Source organism: Lepidochelys olivacea (genome assembly GCF_965140295.1).
Source record: "Lepidochelys olivacea isolate rLepOli2 genome assembly, chromosome: 10".
Classification (NCBI taxonomy): domain Eukaryota; kingdom Metazoa; phylum Chordata; order Testudines; family Cheloniidae; genus Lepidochelys; species Lepidochelys olivacea.
The window spans coordinates 8,249,271-8,273,747 of NC_140420.1; the positions used below are offsets into that span (position 1 = coordinate 8,249,271).

The 24,477-nt window shown below is 47.8% G+C and overlaps 1 protein-coding gene across 3 annotated transcripts in view; it reads right to left on the bottom strand.

The window, feature by feature from the left end:
• Window positions 1-24,477, bottom strand: part of MPRIP (myosin phosphatase Rho interacting protein) — a 170,738-nt gene that overhangs the window by 13,159 nt on the left and 133,102 nt on the right. For 2 of the 3 annotated variants that reach the window (XM_084641400.1, XM_084641401.1), the window contains exons 12-19: window positions 24,138-24,227; window positions 23,484-23,593; window positions 18,025-18,616; window positions 16,932-17,048; window positions 4,367-4,514; window positions 3,500-3,617; window positions 2,463-2,622; window positions 1,945-2,055 (exon numbers count right to left, since the gene is read on the bottom strand). In XM_084641400.1, the coding sequence (XP_084497526.1) occupies window positions 1,945-2,055; window positions 2,463-2,622; window positions 3,500-3,617; window positions 4,367-4,514; window positions 16,932-17,048; window positions 18,025-18,616; window positions 23,484-23,593; window positions 24,138-24,227 (1,446 nt within the window). Of the gene's footprint in view, window positions 1-1,944; window positions 2,056-2,462; window positions 2,623-3,499; window positions 3,618-4,366; window positions 4,515-9,507; window positions 13,393-16,931; window positions 17,049-18,024; window positions 18,617-23,483; window positions 23,594-24,137; window positions 24,228-24,477 lie in introns of all 3 variants that reach the window. The other variant, XM_084641399.1, reaches the window with a different exon arrangement.

Here is a 24,477-nt window from a genome sequence, read left to right on the forward strand (position 1 = left end):
GGTAAAAGGGACGAGGCATTTTCACTCAGTAACACGGGGGCGAGCACACACACACACACTCTAGAGAGAGACAGCAAGCCACAGCTTCAGGTGTAATGAGGAACCCATTGAGCCTGGCCAGGTAATAACTGAGTAAGAAGGTCATAAGTAACAATCAGCATGGATTTGCTAAGAACAAATCGTGTCAAACCAACCTAGCTTTCTTTGACAGCATAACAAGCCTTGTGGGTGGGGGGGAAGCAGTAGGTGTGGTATAGCTTGACTTTAGTAAGGCTTTTGATACTGTCTCGCATGATCTTCTCATAAACAAACCGGGGAAATACAACTTAGATGGAGTTACTATTGGGTGGGTGCAAAACTGGTTGGAAAAAACTGTTCCCAAAGAGTAGTTATCAGTAGTTCACAGTCGAGCTTAAAGGGCATAACAAGTGGGGTCCCATGGGGATCAGTTCTGCATCCAGTTCTATTCAATATCTTCATCAATGATTTAGATAATGGCATAGAGAGTATACTTATAAAGTTTGCGGACGATACCAAGCTGGGAGGGGTTGCAAGTGCTTTGGAGGATAGGATTAAAATTCAAAATGGTCTGGACAAACTGGAGAAATGATCTGAAGTAAATAGGATGAAATTCAATATGGACAAATGCAAAGTACTCCACTTTGGAAGGAACAATCAGTTTGCACGTATACAAAATGGGAAATGATTGCCTAGGAAGGAGTACTGCGGAAAGGGATCTGGGGGTCATAGTGGATCACAAGCTAAGTATGAGTCAACAGTGTTAACATGGTTGCAAAAAAAGCAAACATCATTCTGGGATGTATTAGCAGGAGTGTTATAAGCAAGACACAAGTAGTAATTCTTCGGCTCTACTCCGCACTGATTAGACCTCAGCCAGAGTATTGTGTCCAGTTCTGGGAGCCACATTTCAGGAAAGATATAGACAAATTGGAGAAAGTCCAGAGAAAAGCAACAAAAATGATTAAAGGTCTAGAAAACAAGACCTATGAGGGAAGATTGAAAAAATTGGGTTTGTTTAGTCTGGAGAAAAGAAGACAGAGTGAACATAACAGTTGTCAAGTACAGAAAAGGTTGTTACAAGGAGGAGGGAGAAAAATTGTTCTCTTTAACTTCTGAGGACAGGACAAGAAGCAATGGGCTTAAATTGCAGCAAGGGCGGTTTAGAACTTCCTAACTGTCAGGGTGGTTAAGCACCAGAATAAATGGACTAGGGAGGCTGTGGAATCTCCATCATTGGGGATTTTTAAGAGTAGGTTAGACAAACACCTGTCAGGGATGGTCTAGATAATACTTAGTTCTGCCTTGAGTGCTGGGAACTGGACTAGATGACCTCTTGAGGTCCCTTCCAGTCCTGTGATTCTATGATAGTTCAGACCAGACTGTTCTTTGGGGCAGTTCAAAGACGGTGCCCACTTGTGGAGAGAAAGCTGAGCCTGGGGTCTGCACTGACAATGAGGTGCGCTCGCACATGCTCACATCAACACATTTCACGTGCCTCTATCAAAACCGAGCCCCAATGCATCATAAACATTATCCCCACATTAGGGCTGGAAAATTGAGGGTAGAAGTTAGATGATGTTTCTAAGGCTAGCAGAGGAACCAGAGGAAGAAGTGGGATTAGAATCCAGCAGTTGCTGGCTCAGTCTCATTCTCAGACTACACCGTGTGTGGTTTTACCATAATTCTGACCACCATTCTCCCCTCTTCCTAGCCCACTGCCAGGCCATTTTCTTGTGAGCACCCGGGCTGTGCCCTGGATGCACTCATGAACCAGGTGGGGGTCAGGGCCTACACTACGTGGTGCTCCTTGCCCATCTACAGCTGGGAACATCTGCAATCCTGTTGGTCATCAGAGACCAGCTTCTCTGTGGCTACCTCCCTGTCCTCTCCATATGCTAGTAGTAAAGGGGGCAGGGCACTTACCTCTAACTCATAGGCATCCTTGCCCTGCGTGAGAGGCGAGCCAGCAGCCTCTCCCCCTCCCTCCCCGGTCCGTAACCGTGTGATCTCCACAGCCAGGCGGTTATTCAGCTCCTGGGAAGAGGAGAGAGTCACTGAGTGTGCAGAGGGGATACAAGATTTCCCAATCCAATGCTGCAGTGGGTGGCTTTGTCCCCAGTTGCCTTGCAAGGCTCCCTCTGTGGGGCTCCCCCTATGCAATGCTGTATAGTTCAGATGAGGCTGAATGCATGGGGAGACAGCTGGAGGAATGCAGACACCGTGCAAGTCCTGAGGGCTACCATGGTGCTAGCTTGCTTTTAGCATTGCTTTAATGTTATTACCTAGGGCCAGGACTGCAGAGCAGGTACAGCCAGTGGAGTTCAGCTGGCTGGCTTTGCCTCCAACTTCTCTTCCCATGGGAGAAGCCACCCACTGCCCCAGAAAATCCCACTGAAACCTGAGTGGCCAGGCAAGGAGCTCTGGGGCAGCTGGTGCCTCACCTGATTGTGTGCGTTGAGCTCCTGGTTTTCTCGCTGGCACTGGCGGAGGGCCTGCCTCTCAGCCTCCAGGGCCTGGGCCAAGTGAGCGTTCTCCAAGCACTTCTGGGAGTACTGCTCCGAAAGGACTTCCAGTTCCCGCTGGACCGACTGCAGCTCCTCCCTGCAGAGGGGCCAAGCCAAGAAACAGATGGGCTGGGGCCGGGGTCGTGTACTCAGCTTTCCATCGATTAAGGGGGCACCTCACAGCCCAGGGTTAGCAGGACATCTGCTTGGGGGGTGAGGGAGACACTCTGCTTTTGGAAGAATACCAGGTGGCCAGCTAGCCTCCTTCTCTCCTGAAACCCCTGCCCCTGCACCAGAAGGGACCTCAGGCACCTGCAATGGAGGGACGTCAACCTTTCAAGCACTTCCTTTGATCACTTAAAAATTACTCTTTGGGCTGAAAGCTACCGTGCTTGTCCTCAGCTTAGATGGAAAGAGTATGTGTGGGTGGACAGGGTTGAGCACAGATGTGTTATACATGGGCAGGAAGCCTGCTAAAGCAGCTTAGCTGTTCCTCCAACTCCCCTACTAACACAGATTTGGTCCTCACTGAAGGCTAGTGCTTTTGCCTTGTGCGAACAGAGTTGATTGAGCAATAACAAAGTTCCAGCGGCAGGGAAAACACCACCATGCATCTGCACACTACGTTAACTGTAACACAGAGAATGCTGCAGATACAGGTATCTGGAGATGGAAAATTTAAAGATTTCTGGGAGCCTACAACAGGGATGGCAGGGGGCTGCAGGTCAGGATTGAGGAGCACTAGCAGAGTGGTGTGGAGGTCCGGGGCAGGGCACAGGTTAGGATGGAAGGGCACTGAGTGGAGTTTCCACATCACCCTCTATAACAACAGGTCTCTCTCAGTGCCTCACTTCCAAAGGGAGTAAAAATGTGCCCTGTGAGTCAAGCTAATTTAGAGCATTAGCAGCACATAGTGCAAGGTGAAGGCGGGGGGGGGGGGGGAGAGAAGGAGGGGGGAGGAGAGAGAAACGTACAAGTACTGCTTCCTGAGGGCCTCAATATCCGAGTTGACGCTGCTGATCTGGGAGCGCTGGGTCTTCTCCAGCTCCCTCTCCAGCTCCTCGCGGTGGGCGTTCTTCATGGCTTCAATGGCTGCACAGGACAGAAAGAGGATTAATGCTCTGCAGGAGGTGATGCATTTACCACTTGGTCCAAAGTCCCCCCCCACCTTCCCCCAAAATGTGAGTCACCTTGGTGAGTAATTTCCCTGCTTCACAATCACTTTATTACATGGCAATGGCCATAAAGCAGTGAAAGGGCTTCTGCAAATCTTGCTTTTTAATAGACGTTCAACAATTGCCTGATTCAGTTTATTTTTTGAGTTATGGGACTCTGAATGCACAAGGCCTGGGCTTGGGCATTTTAAATTCTCCTGGGCACTGAAGAATGAAGTCACTGTGGAATCGGTAATAAATTAGCCCCAGCAGTAAGTAACGCCTCCCTCAGATGGAGCGAAAAACTGACTGGGCTACATTATCGCCAAGGAGAGGAACATCAGAACAGGACAAGAGATGGGAGGTGGCTCTCCATCAATCACCCCCTCCCACCCCGAAACCCTGCCCCATCTGCCCTCGCCCCTCACCCAACTGTGCCCCAGAGACCTCGCACCCTCCCGCAATTATACTCCACAGCCCGTGCTCCCTCCACCCACCCTGATCTCCCACTGTCAGACTGGAAACTAGCCCCTGGGCTCTTCACTGATTGTGCCACACTTCCTGTCCACCCTGCCTTGCGGTGAGTGCTCCATCCACACGCCCCTTCCTCATGCACACAGCTGAGGGAACCTTCCCCTCCCCCTCAGGTCACACACGAGTGGAGCAACTGCTCTGCTGGGCCCTTACCCGAGATGGTAGCAGCTGTTTCTTCTGCTAGCAGGCGATCTTTCTCCTCCCGCAGTTTCTCCAGTTCCCGCTGGTGCTGCCTCTGCAGATCCTCAATCTTCTTCTGATGTGTCTCTTCCATGGCAGCAAACCCTCGTTCACATGTCGCCTGCAAAATGGAAGGGGAGCTGGAATTTATCTTCCTAACATGGTCTGGAGCGATGCCCTCTCAGGCAAGGTGCCTGCAGTGAACACACACACTGCCCCAACAGCCTGAGAGGGGAACACAATGTGGATCAGCCAGCAAATGGACACACAGACAATGGATAAGCAAGCGCGTAGTAGGAACTAGCCCTGCCCTAGCCAGGGGATAGGGACTGGCAGATCTAGGGGGTCTTTGCCATCTCTAACTCTATTAGGCAAGGAGTGGCCCAACAGCTGTCCAAGGGTGGGGGGGGCGGGGGGGTTCCATTTTCGAGATTGCTCTAAGGGCCTGATCCAAAGCCCACTGGAGTGAATGGAAAGACCAGCATGGACTTCAGTGGGGTTGGCATTAGGCCCTAAATGGGGGAAGGAAAATGTATGTAATAGGATGCATCCCTACCGTCCCTTTGGGAGCTTCCTGTCTTCTACTGCATCTACTTCCAGAGCCTTGCTCTCACCCTTCAGGTCCTGCACCATCTCCCCCAGCCTGCGCTGGAGTTCATTCCCTCCTAGCCCCCACCTAGTTCCTCACACTCCCCTCAAACCCCTTTACACCACTCATTGCTCTCTGCACGAGGGACAACTTCACACACCCAGAACAGCAGCCTCCAGCAAATCTACTGAACTCCAGGAATCTTTCCCACGTTCTCCCATCCCAAACTTCTGATGCTCAGCCTGAGTGACAGCCTCTGTAAAGCAGTGGCACGTGATGGCAAGCGCAAGGGTGTTCTGCAGGCCAAGACTCAGATGCCTTGGCAGGGGCGTGTAGGGGCCCAGGGCTGGAGTACCAGTTGGTATGTTGGAGAGCCATTAGCAGGGCCACGTGCGTGGTCCAGGACAACGGCTGCAGGGCATGTTTGAGCTGCAGTGACAATGATCTATTTGGGAAGAGAAAGGGATTACTAGTGAGTTTGCATAGGCTGGAGTCGCAACATGATGGGCTCTTACCAGATTACCAGTTCCTCGCTTTCAAAAGCAATTAAATTTGTGCTTTCAAGTCTCTTTTCAAACCCCTAATCTCCAGTGCAGGCTACAGAAGGGGCATGCAACCACCACGGAAATGCAGCCACCTCTGGGATGGAATGTAGCTGTTTAACAGTAACACTGTATTATAGTTTAGGACAGGAGGTGAAGATGAACGAATACCACATTCAGTTGAAACTGTCTGAGGAATTCAGGGTGCTAGAATTAGTTACCAGAGTTGGAGTAAGGCTGGGACAATGGGGCCATCTGTTGGGGAAAGTGTTATGGGATTTATAATAATCACAAACAGTGAAGTCTTGAATTTTGGCTCTCATCTAAATGATGGCACCTCCTGCATCCCAGCACCAGAACCTCGATTCTGTACTGACTCGGAGGGCAGGCCTTCACCCACTGCATCACCAGCATTTTCCTCTGCAGAACATAGGTGCTGCTCTTAGGAGCACCAGCCAACTGCTGACCAGGCCCTGGTGAGATCCAACAGCACCACAACCCACATGTTAGGGCTGTAGCCATGGAGCCTCCCTGTGCTTGTCCATCACAGCAACCAAACTCCAATCTACACGGCCTCTTTCCTGCGTTTGTCGGGTCAGGGGAGAAGCCGACAGCCCTGATCCTCAGCATCTCTACCCACCAGCTCCCACAGAGCACAGAGGGCTGAGTCATGAGTTGCATGGCTCCTGCTTAGATTTTTCTTTATTTCATGAAGGTGCCATATTCCCCGTGCCAGGCCATCAGCTACAGAAGAAATAATACATGCAGTACTTGGCTCCCCCGTGCAGGAGCCAGCCCTGTTTCCGCTCTCAGTAGGTCACTTTGTAGGCCCACCCTGGCTCAAAGATTTCCCTTCCATTTCAGAAGCCAGCCAGCTCCTCTAATCTGCTCCTCCTGGCACCCCACTTGGGAAGAGAGCTCTGAAAATGAATCAGAAGGCAAAGCAACTGGGAATTAGTTTCAGTTCTCCACACAGCAACAAATGCGTTTGCCAGACCCATACTCCAGGAAACCAAGCAGGAGAGAATGCAACTGAGATTCCAGGAGCTTCAAAGTGCATCAGATCCTGGGCAGGACCTATGTAGACAAAGCTTGGTGATGAAAACTCTGCTAGTGAGTTCTGAAACGTGCCTGTATTCAGGGCTGTGTTACAAACCTGACACTAGAGCTAAACTAGCCAAATGGTCCCATCATACTTCATGAACCTCTTGGCAAACGGGGTTTGAGTCACGGGTCAGATTCTCCTCCTATTTATGCCAGTTTGAGACTGGTGTCATTCAGCTACCTTGACCTCACTGGAGCGCTGCTTGATTTTACACCAGTGTGTTTGGTGGGAGCCACAGAAACTTAACTGTTTCAGTTAAGTTTGAGGTCAGAATGAATCCAAAGTAGAATTTAAGGGTTGTGAACTGACCCCCCTGCAACTTCTACCCCACAAATCCAACCCTGCATTGCCAGTTTCTCTCTGCTCTATGCACTCAGATATACAGCCTGGGTCATCAGAGTCTGGTTTACTGCATGACAGCACTGACCAGAGGAGCTTAAACCTTAACCTGGATTGTCTTCAGTGGCTAAAGTTTAATGGCTCCTGTATCAATACAGCACCTGCTGAGCATATCCTGTAGCATCAGCACTAGTTATGAGCCTAAGTCCTCATGTAGGACTTAACATGTGACTCCAGAGGTGAGAGCGTTACCCACTGAGCCCTACTGATTCTTATTCTTAAGAGTCCCCTGTTCATCGTCTAATGCTATGTGATCAGTGTGAATTCTAGGTCTGGATTTTATTCTTTGACTTGCTTTTTTATCCTGAGGCATTTTTCCTTTTCTCAACCTTGTTTCTTGCTAATAACCCGGTGCCATAACCTATCTGGACTTGGCTGACTGAGCATCAGGGTGAGGTAGCTTTGTTATGCTAGGATTCTTATCTACAGGCATAACACAGGGAGGAAAATTGGCAAGTGCTTCTTAATAACATTGGTTGGTAGGTACAGTATTTAGTTTATTGTAAACGCATTGCTGTAAATCCGAGAAATTAGTGAGGGTCGTAAAGTTCCAGAGTATGCAAAAGAAAGGAGAAAAGTATTTTAATGCTATTTTAATGTGCATATTAAAGAGAGTTTTGGAAAGTGTCTGGGTTAGCTTCCTAGTAACCAACATTAATTTGATATTTTTGTTTCTGTCCCCTCAGTTCATACAAGTGAGGGAAGGCGAGAGGGAGAGAGGTCTAGAGATCTCTCTCTGTCCTTCCTCAGCACAGGTCTGCCAAAGGTTACTGCTCCATTGTTTTGCCATCTGGCAAACTGCAGGTTTCCAGCAGTCTCCAATAGGGAGTCTCAGTTTGAAAACAGTTGAGGCAGTGAGGTCTAATGGCTTTTCGAGCGAGTTTGGAAGCAGCAAAAAGGCCACTGTGGGATGCACAATAAAGGGAATTGTTTATAAAGCAAGAACACTCTTCCTCTTGGACCCTATTTGGAAAATGGCATGTTGCCTGGGACACTGATTCCAAGGTCTTTTTAGTTTTCAAGGACAGAGTAACCGTGGCAGTGACTGGGCTGAGGGAGAAGTTGGGTAAGAGTTTAGGAAGGGATTTTCCTCTCAAAGAGTAACTGGAGTTTGGAGCTGTCTGTGGAAGTCACAGCAACAGATATCCTAGGACCTGTGTGTTTAAGAAATGCAGTTCCTGTCCTTAAAGCTCCAATCTATCCAGCACCTCCTGCCGAATGAGGGGTTTGTCTCAGGAAAAGGAAGAGGAACTTGGGTAGATTTACCATTCTTCCCAGGCTAAAAATTCTATGTATCCAGAAACTGGCATAAACCCTAGCTCCATCCCTTACTTCCAAGCCTTGCAGATTGCACGGTTCAATAATGCTCCTGCTAGACTCAGGCTCTCTCGTCACTTTAAAATCTCTCTGCTGACTCTGAAGGATTATTGCTCCCTTGCAAGCACCTCTGTCTGACTTGCTTCTCTGCCCATGAACCCTGGGTCATTGCTTGCAGTCTGGATTGGCTGACCTTTTGGTACCTGCGCTCCATATTCAACCTGGAAATCAGCTCGAGCGCTGTTAGCAACTCCATATTTCACTGCTACAGAACCAGCTCCCAGCTGGAAATGGTCTCAAGTTCAAAAAACAACAGTCTTTAGAAGCTGTAATGCCAGGTGCTGCTTTGATAGCCAGCCCTGAATGGTGGAGCATCGTGTGTAAATGCATTTTGTGGCCATTGCTCCTGTTCCTTCAAACTTTGTTTCTGCACCTACTTCCGGGCTCCAACAACTGTGCACTGTTTGTCACGTAAAGAACTGCTGGAAAAAGCAGCAACACTGGATTTCCCTGTTAGCCACATAGAGCCGAGATTAGTATTAATTTTTGTCTATAAAACTTGTCCTCTTTTAACCAGACAGATTCTCCCCTCCTCCGACAAACATACGTTTTGAGAGTATACATTTACATTTTGCATTAGGGCTCTGAAGGCAAGGGAGTTGGGCTTGAAGTTTGATCAGACCAGGAAAGAGCTCTGGGAAGCTGCTTTGCACAGAATGTATGACTCAGCCATGAGGAAAACACTGCAATGTTCGTGTTTGGAGGAGGCTTGGTTGCAGCGTGACATTATTACAGCCATTTTGGACCCCGACTCCCACCACTAAATCACCAGCAGCCTCTGCCACCGTTCCCAATCAAATAATTCTCTCTCATTGTGCTGAGCCTTTTTAAACAGCCAGGTACAAGGGACTAGAAGCACTAAGCAACGCATTTAGAATGCATCCCAGCACAGAGAAGGGAAGCATGGAGAAAACTAACGTGCGTTGAGAGAGACTTTACAGGTCATTTTAATTGGTTTGGTTTCTCTTAACTGTCTTAGGTCTTATGGGGAGTGTTGTCCCTGTGTGGGGAACCATATGTACGAGAAGGGCCTCCGAACAAACTGGAACATTGCATTGATAGGAAGGAAGGGTTATGGGGTAAAATTAAATGTATTCAAAACCTTCAGGTTCTCAAAGTCTTTCTGATATTTTTCCCTCAGTGCTGAAGCATTCCCCTCCACGTGCTTGTTCTCCAGCTCATCCCTCATGGCATTCATTTGGGCCTCCAGCTCTTGAATGCGCTCTCTCAAACCGTGCATGGAGTTTAACTCGCTCTCGGAGACCAGCATCCCGCCCCCGGGCTGATCTGTTGCCCATTCATTCCCGTCACTGGTTTCAGACCCTTTGGAAGGCAAGGCTTCTGGGTGCTGCCTCTGGTAATTGTCTAGTGTTTCTTGTAAGCGCAGCAGGTTCTGGTTGTAATGCTCCTGCAAAGTATGCAGTTCCTCATTGTGGATGCTTTGCAGTTCCTTTATGTTGGCCTGGAACTTGTCCTCCAACATTTGCATTTGCTCAAGGTGATACCTCTCCATGTTTTGCTTATCTCGGATGATGGCATCAAGTTGATTTAGGCCCTCTGTTCTCTCTGCCTTCAGAGTGTCCTCTGTCCTAGTCAACTGCTCAATCACATTTTGCATCTCCTCCTCATACCTGCCTTGTAACTCAAATAAGTTTTTGCTGTGTTTGTGCTCTTCTTCCTCCAAGAGCCTCCGCTGATTGTCCAGCTGAGAGACTTTTGCCTTAAGGTCTACATTCTCCCTTTCAATGATGGCTATCATCTCGGCATATTCACTCTGCTGCTTTCGAAGCAGGTCTTCGTATTCCTCACGAAGGGCAGACACTGTCTTTACACGCTCTTGACACAGAGCGTCCATGTTTTGCAAGGACTCTTTGTAAAATTTTAGCTCCCTTTCATACTTGAGTTTAACTTTGAAAGCTCCATAACAAACCTGAGCCTGGATAACTGCATCTTGAACTAACAATGATGAATAGCGCTCAAGATCTCCCATGCATGTATGACATGAAAGACACTGAGAAATTTTTAGGAGCTTCTGGCAATCGCGTATGGCTTCCTCAGGGGACAAGGATAGTAAGGCAACAGATATTTCTTTAAGAACATTTGCTTTTTCTTTGAGTTGTTGGGCAAGGTCTTCTTGAATGGCAACAAGAGCTTCACTACTATGGTCTGGCAAACCATGGGCCTGTATCATCTTGGCTGAATCTTGACATGGCATTACCTTGAGGTGACTCCTATCCCAAGAGGTTTGGGTTCTTTCTGAAGCATCTTTTTGGATTTCAAGTGCTTCAGAAATTTGATGCATAACCCTGTCAAATTCAGAGGTCCTATATGCTTTGATGATTTCCTCTAACATGCATTTATGTTGCTGGAGAGCTGTTTTGGTATTGTGGAGGTCTTCTTCAATTGTTTTTAACCTCTGATGAAAAGACTCTCGCATCTTCTGTGCCACAAAACCAAGTTCTGCCCTGATCAATGTAGCATCTGCTACTGTTTGGACAAGGCATTGGGGAAAACTAAAACTAGCTGCTTCTGTTTTGCTTTCTACCTCCTCTTCTCTGGTGCCCAAGTGCTTTCTCAATTCTTCCACCTGGCTCCAAAATTCACCTTCCAGTAGCAGCTTCTTAGATAAGATGTTGGCCAAGGCAATTGCTGTATGTGACACATTTGCCGGCTCTAAAAAAACCACCTCAGCTGTCCCATGAATCTCTCTGAGAATCTGGGAAATCTCTGAGCTTGCATTTTTCAAAGATTCTGCTATTTGGTTGATCAGGGAGGCTTCAAATGCTATCCTCTCAGAAAGCAATCTTAACTGGTCTCCATCAGACATTTCAACTTGCTGCTGCTGGGAAATGAGTGTCTGTTCCTCCTGCAAACTCCCTTCAGCAGGTGGAGTTTGAGCCACACAGCTTTCGCTCTGCTGATAATCAGAGGCGATGGGTGTCCCTTGCAAGACCTGGACTGCATTTGACAAGGTGGTTTCCATGCTGGACAGAGTGGTAAGAAACAAATCTCTCTCTTTCTCCTGGTCAGATTTGGGTAAAGCCCTTAGCTGTTCTCTGCATTTTTCTAAGCAGATCAGGGTTTGATCATTTTTCACTTGGAAGTCTCCCAGCTCATTGACATGATTTTTTATCATTCTGAACTTTTCCTGTCTCTCATTTTCCAGCTGTGAAACCAGAGCACCAACTTCAGATAAGCTAGCTTGGAGCTGTTCCCTAAGCTGGGACTCTGTGCTGGCCCACTGATGGTGGAGGGCTATCAGAGTTTCCTGGTTATGACCTTGCTGGCTTTCAAGCTTCATTGACACATCTTTGAGCTTTTCCTCTGTGATGTAAAGTTTGGTTTCCAGGGAATGGATGATTGAGAGATAAGTCTCAGAGTCACTGGTTCCTGAGGCTGGGTAACCAAGAACTGGTTCTGATGACATGCTTTCCTCGGACAGTGATCTGTCCTGGCTTGTGTCTGAAGATGTGCTACTAGTCCAATTTTTCTCCGACCCATCTGAATGGATGTATTTTTGGCACTGGATGTTTGAGAAGCGGATTCTTTGCCTTTTGGCACCTAGGGTTCCTATATCAGGCTTCACTAAGGCTTTCTGCTGTGGCTCTCTGTCTTGACGCTCGGTAGACTTCAACAGAGACCTAAGTTTTTCGGCATTCAACATGGTATGCTCACCAGCCAGACTCTGGCTGGTCTCAGGACGTTCAGCAACCTCCTCCTTTAGTGCATAATTCAAACCTGGAAGCCCCTCAGGAGCTGGCATGTCTGGAATGTGACTTTCAGCAGCCTCAAGATTAGTGCAGAAGTCCTCCATATCTTTAGCACACGGTACTGAGTCCACATTAGCTAACTTCTTTAAAACCTCTTCTTTGGCCTGTAACCTTACTTCTGTTTCCTCTAAACTGCTGCCCAAAGCAGCCATTTTAACCAAAGCCTCATTGAGGTCTTGATCTTTCTTTTCAACCATTCTCAAGTGCATTTCCTTAACGTGTCTCAGCTCTTCCTCTTTTTCTTCCAGCACCTTCTGCACGCTCTGGAACTGATCTGATACTTTCTCGTACAATTGCTCCAGCTTATCATAGTTGGTCTCCTCCATTTTCAACTTTGATTGCAGCTTGGCAACTTCGTTATCTGACTCTTCAACCTGATTCATCAGCTCTTGGAACCTACATCTGATCTGATCTCTCTCCCCTTCAAGTTCCTTGATGTCCTCAGCAAGCTTCTGGATGCTGGCCTCCTTCATCTCCAGTTGCTCCTCTAGCTGGTGGACAATCTCGCTGCCTTCAAATTTTGCATTCAGTTTCTCTTTCTGAAGAATTTCCATCTGCTGCTCATTGTTTTGAAGCTGATTCTCGTACTCGCTGGCCTTATCCTCCACCTCCTTCAGACTCCGTATTAAAACCTGCTTTTCCTTCTCACAGCTTTCCAACAAAGCCTCATAATTCTTCTGCAACTTCTCCTCCATTAGGATCCGAGCCTGTTCACTAGCGTTCAGCTGCCTGCTCAGGTCTGCAATCCTGTCCTGGAGCCTCTGCACTTCCTTCTGGTGGTCCCTTTGCAATGCCTGTTGCATTTCAAGATCCCTCAGCTCCTGTGTCTTTTCCAGCAGCAGCGCCTCTGCACTCTTCAGCTTTTGCTCACTGGCTTTTAACTGGGAGCTCAGAGTGGTCTCACTGTGCTGCCACTCCTCCAGCTGCTCTTTGGCTTTCTCCTTCTCACTCTTTAAGTCACTCTTCAGCTTGGCCAGAGTTTGCTCTTTGATGGACAGCTCAGCCGCAGCATTACTGAGCCTTGCCTGCAGGCTCTGAATCTCGGCTTCATGATGCCGGATCACATCCTTTGCCTCACCATAGCTACGTTTCAGTGACTGGATCTGCTGATTGATCAGCTCCTGACGCTGGCACTGGGCTTCCAGCTCACTTTGGAGGTCTTGATTGACTTTATGGAGCCTCTGCCAGGCACCCGATGGTGAGGCTGCCACCTCGGTCTTAAAAAAATTGATTAAATACTAGATTAGTAATACTTGGGTCCCAGTTCTGAGTGTCACACCTTTGGCCAGGTCTGACCATGGGAAAGCTCCTTGGATTGTTTTGGCTGCTACCCATATGCTCCAATTTTGGAAGGTTTCTGTTCTTGGTTCAATTTTTCTTTTAAACCACCTTTTTTTGTTTTGTTTTTTTTAAAGGGGGCAATATCTGCTTCTGATTAACAGAAAATACAGATGGTAACATTGAAACATCTCTAAGGTAACAGTCTATGAGAAACAAGTCAAACAAAACCAAAACAATGGAAAAGGAAACACTAGTAAAATAAAACAGAGATGAAAGACTGGAAGGGAGTGAGGATGACAGGGAGGAAAAGGAGCAGGTTGGGGAGAGAGGAGCTGCTCAATTTGGTGTGTTTGTTTGTTTTAGTTTGTTGTGAAACAAAAAGTGCACAATTCCAGATAACAAAGTCCTTCAGAACAAAAACAACAACAGGAAGTGAGGTTGAAAGTAAATGACATCACTTCCTGCCAAGCCACAGGAAGAGGAGATGGCTGCCATAGTGATGTCATTTCTGTAATGGCTAAACAGGCTTCTTCATCTGGCTGCTCATCTTTTAAAAAAGATTATTACTAAATCTTAAGAGTGGGGAGGATCTAATCTCTCTACCTGTAAAAAAAGACAAGTGAAAGGGAAAAACAGGTACGATGAGAACGTAAAATAAAAACAAACAAACCTTTGTGAGATTCAAACCAAAGCAGTGTAGCATGCAAAGAGAAAACTCACAAAGAGAGTCATGCATAAGTCAACAGAAATTATATATCTTTAAAAGAAATACACAAACAGGAAAAGGCAAGAGAAGCACAGCGTTAAGCCTAGGAATTTGGCCCGCCTTGCTGTACTCTGTTTGCTGGTAGGGAAAGCCCACAGATGTGACACTCAGTTATGTTACATTAAAGTCATGCTTAACACCAAAAACATGCAAGAATATCCACCCAGGGCAGGTTAGTAAAGTGACCCCCTCCCACACCAGAGCTGGAAGACGTCCCAGGTATGTAAAAGAGAAAGAGTGAGCACTAGTGCTTTACCACCTGTTAGAATTCAAAGGGTTCAAGATATTTCAGTTGTGACTAAGCTTAACAGCAAGAAACATCAGAGGGGTTACAAGAGCTCAAAACCGGCTTCAGTGCAAGGTGCATGCATCAGTACCAATTCTTGTCCAGCAGCGTTGTTATTATTAAGAAACGTGCAGAGTGTTTGCTGCCAGAACCAACAGTGTTAATGCCCATGAAAGGAATCTGTACAAGGATAAGGACTGGGAGTGGGCAAGACCTCACAAAAATACAGACACTCTGTTCAGGTAAGTACCCTAAAGTTTATCCAGACTTTCTGGGTCTGCAGAGTAGCGCTGGAACTCTCAAAGATTCATAAATTCCAAGGCCAGAAGGTTTGCAATCTTCTTGTCTGACCTCCTGTACATCACAGGCCAGAGAACGTCTCTAATATAATTCCAGAGCATAACTTTAAGAAGAACAGCCAATCGTGATTTAAAAATTGCCAGTGATGGAGCATCTACCGTGACCCTTGGTAAATTGTTCCGATGGTTAACAGGGAACAGGATCCCTCTCTCAGATACTAATGGTTTCTTGCTGGACTAGAAATACTCAATTCTCACATGGAATTTTGGCTCTGGAATTTGTCTACCAGAATTAGGAAATGCAAAGGCAGCCATCAAAGGTGGGGAGGGGGAAGACAGACATTCTCAGACTCTCAACAAGATTCAATTTAGTTTTAGATGAAAAAGTGGGTTGGTTGGTATTGTATGAGAGCTGATTTGCGCCCACCTACTAGGTACTTTGATTCTTGCTCTTATTCCTAACTTCAAAGGCACTAAGGCCAACTCAGAATGTCAAGCATGGTGGAGCAGGTTTTGGTAGCCAATTTTGTGCTAGTCTACTTTTTGCTGGGCTCCAGTTTAAGGGTGGCAAGATGCCTTCACCCTAGGGAAGCCGCAGTTGGTCTGTTGTTGTGGAAATGTGGGATCCTGCCCAGGGCCTGTAGCCAACATGAGTTGCTGCCATAACAGAATATCAAACACAGTCTAAGAACATGAAGCTACAGCTGCAGATCATGAAGTGGCAAGTCCAATGAACATTTCGGAATTTGCTAACACACACAGGAATTGTCTAGCTTTCTTCTCCCCTCCCCCTGGGTCAGCCCATCCAAGACCTTCATCCCTCTCCACCCTCACAAGCCCTTTTTCTTGCCAGCTAGTCTTCCAATTTAAGGGGGCTAGGTAGAACTCCCCAGTCTGGCAGAGAGCTGGCAGCAGCAGGTTAAGAGAAGCTCTTCCCTCTTGGAAGCTTAGGGTGCTTCCTCTGCAGCATAGCTGGCTACTTTGCTAGGCCCATTTTGTTTCCTCTTGGAAGAATCTCCGCTCTCATTTCAGAACCTAGGGAATTCCTCCCTCCTCAGAAATCCCAGACTGTGACTCCATCCTCTCGGACAAACACTGCTTGGATTGTAAGCTCCTGGGGCAGGGACTGTATCTTCCTATATGTTCATACAGCATGGGGGACCTTGGATCCTGACTGGGGCCTCTGGGCCGTCCCACCATACAAATACTAACAGATCAATCTTCCTCCTCCAGCGGGGTGACTGACTGAGCACACATGGTGCTTCTTGCCTCCCTTGGGCTAAGCATGCTACCTCCCCAGTGCTTCTAGCCCAGGAAGTGGGCATAGCCTTGGATGCCAAACCCAGCCCCTCCACCCCTCCTGCCCCTAGCACAGCCACTAGCCACCTTGTTCCACAGCAGGTTTGACCATGTAAAAGTCAGCAGCTGAAATGCTACCTAGACCAGAGAACAAGAAGAAATTCTTGCTGAGCCAGCCTGCTGCAGCTCCATAAGCTTTGCCCCTCCTTTTGGGGCACAGCAGGAGTCTTCTTTGCTATATCTAAGAGCCTATAAAAGAGTGGAGAGGAAGAGAGTAGCTGCTCCTCTCTCCTTTCCTAACCACCCCAAAGCACAATTCCAGGCCTTTCAGAGCCACCAGCCTTTAATACAGCCAAAAGCCACCACAGAAGTCCATAAGAAAGGTCAGGTGGCCAGAGCAGAATTCACAGCCCTGAATGCACAGGACACGAGATGGGGGTGTGTGCACGCATCGACACTGATATCAAAGTGAACTTTGTAAAGGTTGTTTCCACTATGCCTCTGGGGCTCATTTTCTTTTAGTGAAACCTTGCTGGCCATCATATCTTCTGTCTCTACACAGATATGAATGCCCTAGGGGGACGAGTTCCTCTCCACCAGAACCCAGACCATTGGAACAGTAAAGGAATTATAAAAGAAATGCTCTTTATGAAGCCGGGAAAGGATGATGGCAGCATTTAAGAGGGGCCAAAGTCTCTTGGGGCACAATAGGGTTTGCACATTTCTGCTCCACGCTGGATGCACTCATGAGCACCCTGGACTGAAGCCCAACAGGTTTGCAGTTGCAGCGAAAGATGGAGATTTCTCCCTCTCTCACTCTCCTACCTGCAACACGTAGCCTTCCCTGGCACTCTGCTCCCGGCCCAGTGCCACCTTCAGCTGGCCCTGCAGGACCCGGTTCTGCTCGAGGAGGTCTGATGCCTCCTTCTGGCTCTGCTCCAACTGTTGGAAATGGACAAAGACAGAACCCAAAGGGGTGGTTGAAGAAGCACGGAAGGAAGTGGTTCAAAAGCATTTAGCATGGAGCCATCTCCTCTCTTCCTGCTGAGATTTGGGCTTTATTTAATTTGACAACACCCCCCCCTCAGACCAAACACAGAAAACCCCAACGTTATGAATTTGTTTAATTTTTGAAGTTCGCTGAAATGAGGGACTAACAGCACTGGCAGGAGCCAGGCATAACCCAGGCAAGCTCTTCTTCCCCCAACCACAGTTCTGCTAATGCACCTTCATTCTGACCTGCAGCAACCAACCCATGTTATGCCAGACTTGGGCCTCTTCCAAGCAAGTTGAGCTTCCTACCCCTCCTTTCCTAGCTCATTTATGGCATCAACTTTCTTTCTGGTTTCCAACAACATGAGATTGCTCATTGTGCGCGACAGACAAGCAGAACCAGCTTTGCACACTTACAAGGTGTGCAGGTCGGCAGAGCTGTTGTGCGCACATGCACACACAAAATCACACTCACAATTATAGGTTCAGAAGTTGAAGCCTGATTTCAGACAGCATTAATATACTTGAACTGGGCTCAGATCCTGCTCAGATCACAGTGGAAGGCTTGTTAATAAACAACCACTACAGCCTCTGGCCTGACTTGACTAGAAAAAGATGCCAAAGGACCCCCATTGCAATAATTGTCCTTCCAGGAGATGTAGAAGTAGGGAAGAGCCAATCAAATCGGAAGAAAATGGGAAATGCCAGGTCATGGGCCTGGTCCCTGTATTTCCCCAAAGGGGCCCTATAGTGTCCACTTATCCCCTTTGCTCTTAATGCAGCAATAAATTCAGCCTGTGACTGAACTGTCCAGCTGCTACCCATTTTGGTGTAACGTGAAGGCCCATCACCACACAGGCTGAGGCAGCTCAAGCAGCCCCTTGGAGCCAAAGCCCTGACTTGCTCCCTCCTCCTCTCATTTTACCTCCTTCTCCAGCAGTGAGGTTAGCTGCTGCTTGTGGATCCCGTCGTCTCTGTCATCTGGTTGGGCCAGGTGCAGGGGCATGATGGGGATTTGCTTCTCCTCACGTAGTGGGGTCGTCTCCACCTGGTGCCATCGCTGCTCGATCTCCACATGGACATTCTGTGGCTTCGCCTCCCCTGCGATGGGCAGGCCTGGGATCCTGTCCACTTCCATCCTCAACATGTCATCTGGGCCTGCCCCATCAACAGCATCGATCATCTCAAAGCGCTTGCGTCTCTCCTCTCTCCGCCGAGCCCGCTCCCGTTCCAGCTCCCCGGGGTCTGCGTCCGGAGCGCTGGGTTCCCTGGGGAAGGCCGTGGAGCCGCTCTTCGAGGACTCTGCAGCGAGGGCTCTCTCCTGCGCCAAGGCTTGCTGAATGGGGCGGAACTCGGCCCAGTCAAAGGTTTTGGAGCGCCCCTCTCTCCTGCGCTCCCGGGCACGGCTCCGTTTCTGCTCAGGATCCACCTCAGCTTGGTCCGAGTCCTGCTTCTCACTTGGCTTTGGACAAGTCTCAAAAGAAGAGCTGGTTTTGCTTTTCTCTTCTGGCAAGGAGCTGTTACGACAGAGGAGGAAAGAAAACATCCCTCAGCCCACTACAGAGATGCAGCCCATGATTGCACTTATGCCAAAGGAGCTACTGCCACAGGGAGATGACCGAAGCCCATTGAAATGCCATGTGTGTTCCTGGGCATCCCTCTCCCACCATCATTGAAGCTCCTCATAGTATCTGGACTTTGGCCAAGAGCTACTGCTCTCCTTTTCCCTTGAACTCTGTGTATGAATTTAGTGCTGATGGAAGGTGCCAGCTGGCAGCCCGAGGACGCAAAGCCCTTTAGTTTCTCAACAGAGTGGGGCAGCATAGGGTAACAGTGCAAACTTCCCCACACTGTCCCCTCGCCATTGTGCCGCAGCGTTGGCTTGGGAGGCCCACTCCCCCTTCAAACACACCCTGCTAGCAACAAGAGTTCTCTCTACGCTGCTCACTCGGGACTTGGCCTCTGCTGAGGCCGCCAACAAAGTGGCCAATGGCAGTACTGGGATGTGGGCACTTGTCCACTAGGAACAGGACGGAGGCCAAACAGCAGCCCTCAAGTGCTAACTTTATAATCATTAACCCCACGGGCAGACTTTGAACAGTACATCCCTTCGGAACCATCCAGTCCTCACCCCATCCCTCCGTGAAGCCCTCTTTCTAACCATCATGATCCTTCCACCCAATTCATTTAATGAGCCACAGGCATGTGTTCATTGCAATATTGCAACTGGTCACCATCACAGTGATTCTGGGATGTAGCTTCAGAAAGGCATGGAGAAGGAGGTGGAGATTCAGCAGTGACAGAAGAGGAAGCACAGAGAAGCACATGACCATCTGGGAGGGCTTTGGTAACACCTTTCAGGTTTTTCTGAGCTTGGCAAAGGCTCACCCAAGAACTTCTCCATGCCACTTTCTGGACTGAAAACACTGCCCCCTAGAATTGTGATCAACACTGTAGTCCTGGACTCTGAGACCATGTGCTCTTATGCTTCCCCCGCTGGGCCAGCAGCAGCACAAGAGCTGTGCATGCTACTGTAAAGGTCACTGATGATGCCGAATGCTCAAACAAGAAAGTAAATCAAAGGAAGCAATGGCCCTCTAGTGCCGAGTTAGAGGGGAGTGGGATGGGGGAGATGTATACTTGTCAAGCAGGAAAGGGTAAAGTTAGTAGGGAAAGGAAACGTATGTCCAAGCTTCTACGGACAACCTATAATAAAGTCCTGGATTATTCAATAGAAATGCATACATGCCAGCCTTGTGCATGCAGATTAGAATTAAAACAAATAAAATGGCAATAAGCCAACTCCATGGAATGTGATTCCCACAGGATAATTCTGGCCCGGATGGTCCGGGAGGCATCACTCAAAACCCTGCTGGTAACAGAGCCTCCGGTAGTGCCATTTCCCAGTAATTGCACCCGTGCTGTTGAATTCACCTTCAGCTTGACCAGCCCCTCCTTCCTCTGCCCGGATCTTGCCCCTTAAAGGGACAGCACCCCCACATTTGTCCTTAGCTAAGTACATTTGTGTTCAGCAAGCTTTGATGTGTCAAGCTACTTAGCTTCCTATGAAGATGCAGTGAAGAGAGCCATAAAGCCCTCGTATGGGGCGTTCACTGCAGCCAACTAAAATTACAGCGGTATCCTAACACTGAAGTTACATGCATGAAGACTGCCACCCTTTAGAGTGGGTATAACAGCAGAGGATTTCCTTGGAGCATTTACAACAAAAAGGTTCCTCCCTACCTGTGCCCCACCAAAACCCGTATATGCACATTTCCAAAGAATGCAACGCAAGGGAATGACTCTGCCTGGTTCCTATGCTAGTATCTTCCGATGCACTTTCACCCACAATGAAACTACAGGCTCAGGTGGGCTTAGTTTTAAGAAATTCTTGAAGTTTCAGGTTTGTCTTTGAAAACCAGCCTGGAGAGACACTCTTCAGTACTGTCCACTGCAGCTAACAAAAGAAACTTCCATACTGCACCATGATGAAACTGCACTATTCGCGTTCAGAGGTACTTTCGACCCTCATGCTTGAGGCTAGATGTCTCCAAAGCAAACGTACAGCCAGGAAGTCAATCTGGTTAACTGGTTAAAACAGCATTTTACACAAGTTAATAGTAAAGAGACATTGTCTTAAAACAGACCGGAGGTTGAGAGCAAAGAGAATCCCTGGACTCCGAGCCATTGTCGGAAGACTGAAATGATACAGCTCTGACCCCAGACTTCTCAAAATGAGTCAAGAATGCCCTGTTGTCATATCTGTTACTGACTTGTTTCCCCTCTGCACACTTCAGAGGGGCACAGATTACATGTCACGTCATATGAATAGCATTTAGAAACAAACTGAGGAGGATGCAGTGACACTGACCTAGAAGATGAAAAGGAAGTCTTGGATGTGCCCAACAGCCCACACATTGCCATTAATACTAGACTATTTCCCACCTCCAACCCATTTTTCTCCTTCAGCTCAAATGAGTTACCTCAGCCCTCATTTGCTCTGGAAAGGCAATCACTGGCCAAGAGGGTGGGGTGGAGGGTGCTTTTTAATAGCTGTGGGGAATGTCTGGTTACTGCTCCTTTTAGGTCAGGAACAGGGTGTGGAAGAGTTCAAAAATGGTACGAAATTGGCAGGCAATTGCAGCTAGAGCTGGCTTGGAGACTGAGCCCAAGTAGGAGGTGGATGGATTTAGCAGGTAAAGAAGGACCCACTTGCTGTGCTGAGCACTTTCATTGTTGTTACTTTATTTTTCCAGTGGTGATTATTCTGACCCAACTAAAGTGTTTGCAGTTAGACTGTGAGCTCTTTGGTGCAGGGACCATCTTTTTGTTCTGGTTTTATACCGGTCCCAGCACAATGGGGTCCTGGCCCATGACTGAGGCTCATAGGTGTTACCACAATGCAAATATTAATTATACTGTAGTTTAAAACACGTATATTTGACTTAATGAATTTCAGGAGACATAACACAGGGCAAACAAACAGATGTTAAAAGGGAATTAAAGTGAATTTGGGGGGGATCAATCCAGCCCCTAGTGGAGAGATGCTGACATCAGCAAAACCACCATCCCAGATGGTCACCTTGGGGCCCCTTTCAGCAGATTTACCATATGCTGAACTGACCATGAAGACTAAACTGCTCCGACCCCTTGACACCCCGAAGTGGGATATAGATCATCACTACTAGCACTGCAGGGTAAAGCACTTGCAAGCCCTTAGCCCTGCAAACCTCCTGTGCTCTGGGTCTCAGCCTCACAGAACTCCCGCCTCCCAACCATTTGAGAACGTTGAGAACTGGGGGGCACCCAGTGCATGGGCGCATACACGAGGACGTTAAGTGCACTCCTGGGATCCGGAGATCATATTTACAGGGCAATGGTTCTCTCTACATTTGGTAGTTCCAGCTTAGTTGCGGAGGCACATGCTCAAATAGTTCCAATCCACATCACTGACCAAACTCACTCATTGCACAAAAATTCTGAAATAAGCTAAATTAAAACTATTGCAATTGACCTAGATTTATTTTTGCTAACTTGACAAAACAGGAATTTACACAAATCCTTAGAGGTTTAACTGTCCCCTCTAATTTACTTGGTCTTGTCCATCTTCGTAACTACGCACATCGGAAGATACCATTGTGTGGAAATCAAGCATCAAGACCAGGTTGCTTCTTCCCTTCTCTCTCATTTTAATTTTAAAAATGAATGAAAACTTCAGGACTTTCTATCTGGAGTGCAGAAAACGGGGAGCATGCAGTGACTCACAAGAGATACAAACCACAGAATGTTAATACAGGAGAGAACACAGTTTTCCAACCTGGGCTTCAGCACCGATAGTTTCAAAGAGAAGTTTTTCCTGGGAATGCATGGAAATCAAACATATGCAGGAGTGAGGAAAGAGGAGGATTCCCAGAGAGCCATGAGAGATCCACCAGCCAGCCCTGTCAGGGGTGAGGGGGTATTTGAGTGGGAGAGGGGAAAGAGATCATGGAACATCTCTGGATAGACAGCACTGGGTGGAGACAACTCTTCCACTGATGCTGGGGGAATCAGGCACAAATTCACTTGCTGCCAGTTGAGTATGCATAAGAGAAAAGGGGTTAATTGTGTGGGTGCATCTTCCTGGCTGGCTGTTGTGTAGTGAATGAACCCAGGGATCAGGATGTGTGTGGCTTGATGCAGTGCCGAACTACGATAATTTTTAGTTGAGAGAAAGTAAAGCCCACTTTACCCACAGCTGCAAGGTCTGACAGCAGGTATTATATGAAATTTGTGAGTGCCTTCCTCTTGTACGGAAAGCTTTCCAATTGGACGAAGGCCATCCTGTATCTTACATGAAGGGGAAGAAGTTGTTGCAGCTATCTAAAAGGTCAGAGAAGAAATGCTTCTCACTGAGCACAGACTAAAATTGGGTTCAAGCAAATTCAGCTTTTAATTTAAAAATTGGCATTTGCTGAGGTGACAGGCTGATCTTGCTGAAAAGAGGAAATGGGAAACCCAATATAACCAACCCCAAACCAGGGGTTGCACACACATCTAAGAGTGACCATGAATACAGGTGCGTGCCTCTAGGTGAGGCAGGTGGGTGTGCAAATGATCTTTAGCAGATGCAAGCTGGAGGAACGCTCCCTTCTGCAGATGGTTGCACATCGGTGTGCAAAACAGGAGGAACTTCGGTTCTATGCATCTTGTGCCACTGCATAAACAGCAGGAGAGCAAACGGTGTCCAGCCTAAGCCCAGAGAATGGGAATAGCCAGAACATTGAGTGGGAGGGACCAGAAAGAGTCAGAAAGGGGGTGGGTATTTCTGGACAGCAAGTGAGAGGATAGAGGGGAATGGGTAAAATGGGAGAGATGGGCATTGTTCTTTTCCTAGTTCTTTACCTGGTCACATCTGGAGCAGCTGTGGGGCGAACGTGCTTCATGATTGTCTGGATCCAGTTTCGTCGAATCCCAGAGGTCATGGCAGACAGGGTGAATTCCCCTTCTTTAGTCTAGGCAAAGAGGAGGAGCAGGTCAACATGGCTGATTCTATTGGGCAGCACTTTCCTTCCCTTCAAGGGGTTGCCAGGACTCACTCCCCAGCCTCACTCTTCATCCCTCAGTGCAGAGACTAGAAATCTAGGTCATAGTGTGGTACCGTGTAGACAAGCCCTGAGTTTGCCAAATGTGTATCACTCAAGTTCTTAAGAACATTTTCATTGGGTATTTGGGAGAGAACCATTAAATCCACTCCTTTCTCCCACCCCCATTTCTTACCAGCAACTATTGATCAAAACATGAACCAATGACTAACCAATCACATGCTTCAAGGCACAAGCTGGTCACCATGTGAGGGGAGTCAGGAAGACATTTCCCTTCCCATCGGATAGTATCCACAGTGATGTGTTATAAGAGTGGTTTCATTTCCCTCTGATCCATCCAGCATTGGTGACTGCTGGAGATGGACCACAGAGTCTGTTGGGATAAGGAAGCGTCTGCCAACCTCTCTACAACTGCTCCCCATAGCAGTGTTCCCGTTCCCCAAAGCATTCTTACATGGATCTGGAAGCCATAGTTCCGCTGAACTGGATATTCGGTGACATCATAGCATGTAGACAAATCAATTTCTCCATCCAAATCAGCTGCCTGGGGAACGAGAGAGAGGAAAACTGTAGGGATCGTTGCACACTAAAAGTGTGCGCACCCATGTTCAAAAGCAACATCTAACAAGAAGCCACTTAGGAAACTTCACCACAAGGTCAGCAGTCTCGTTCTCAGCATCAAGGACTTACAGCAAGACACATAGTAGAGCCCATATAGACATATTAACATGGATGCTCCACGCCATCAAAGGGCCTGCAGAGTTGGGATAAAGAGTGATCAAACTCCTGTTCAG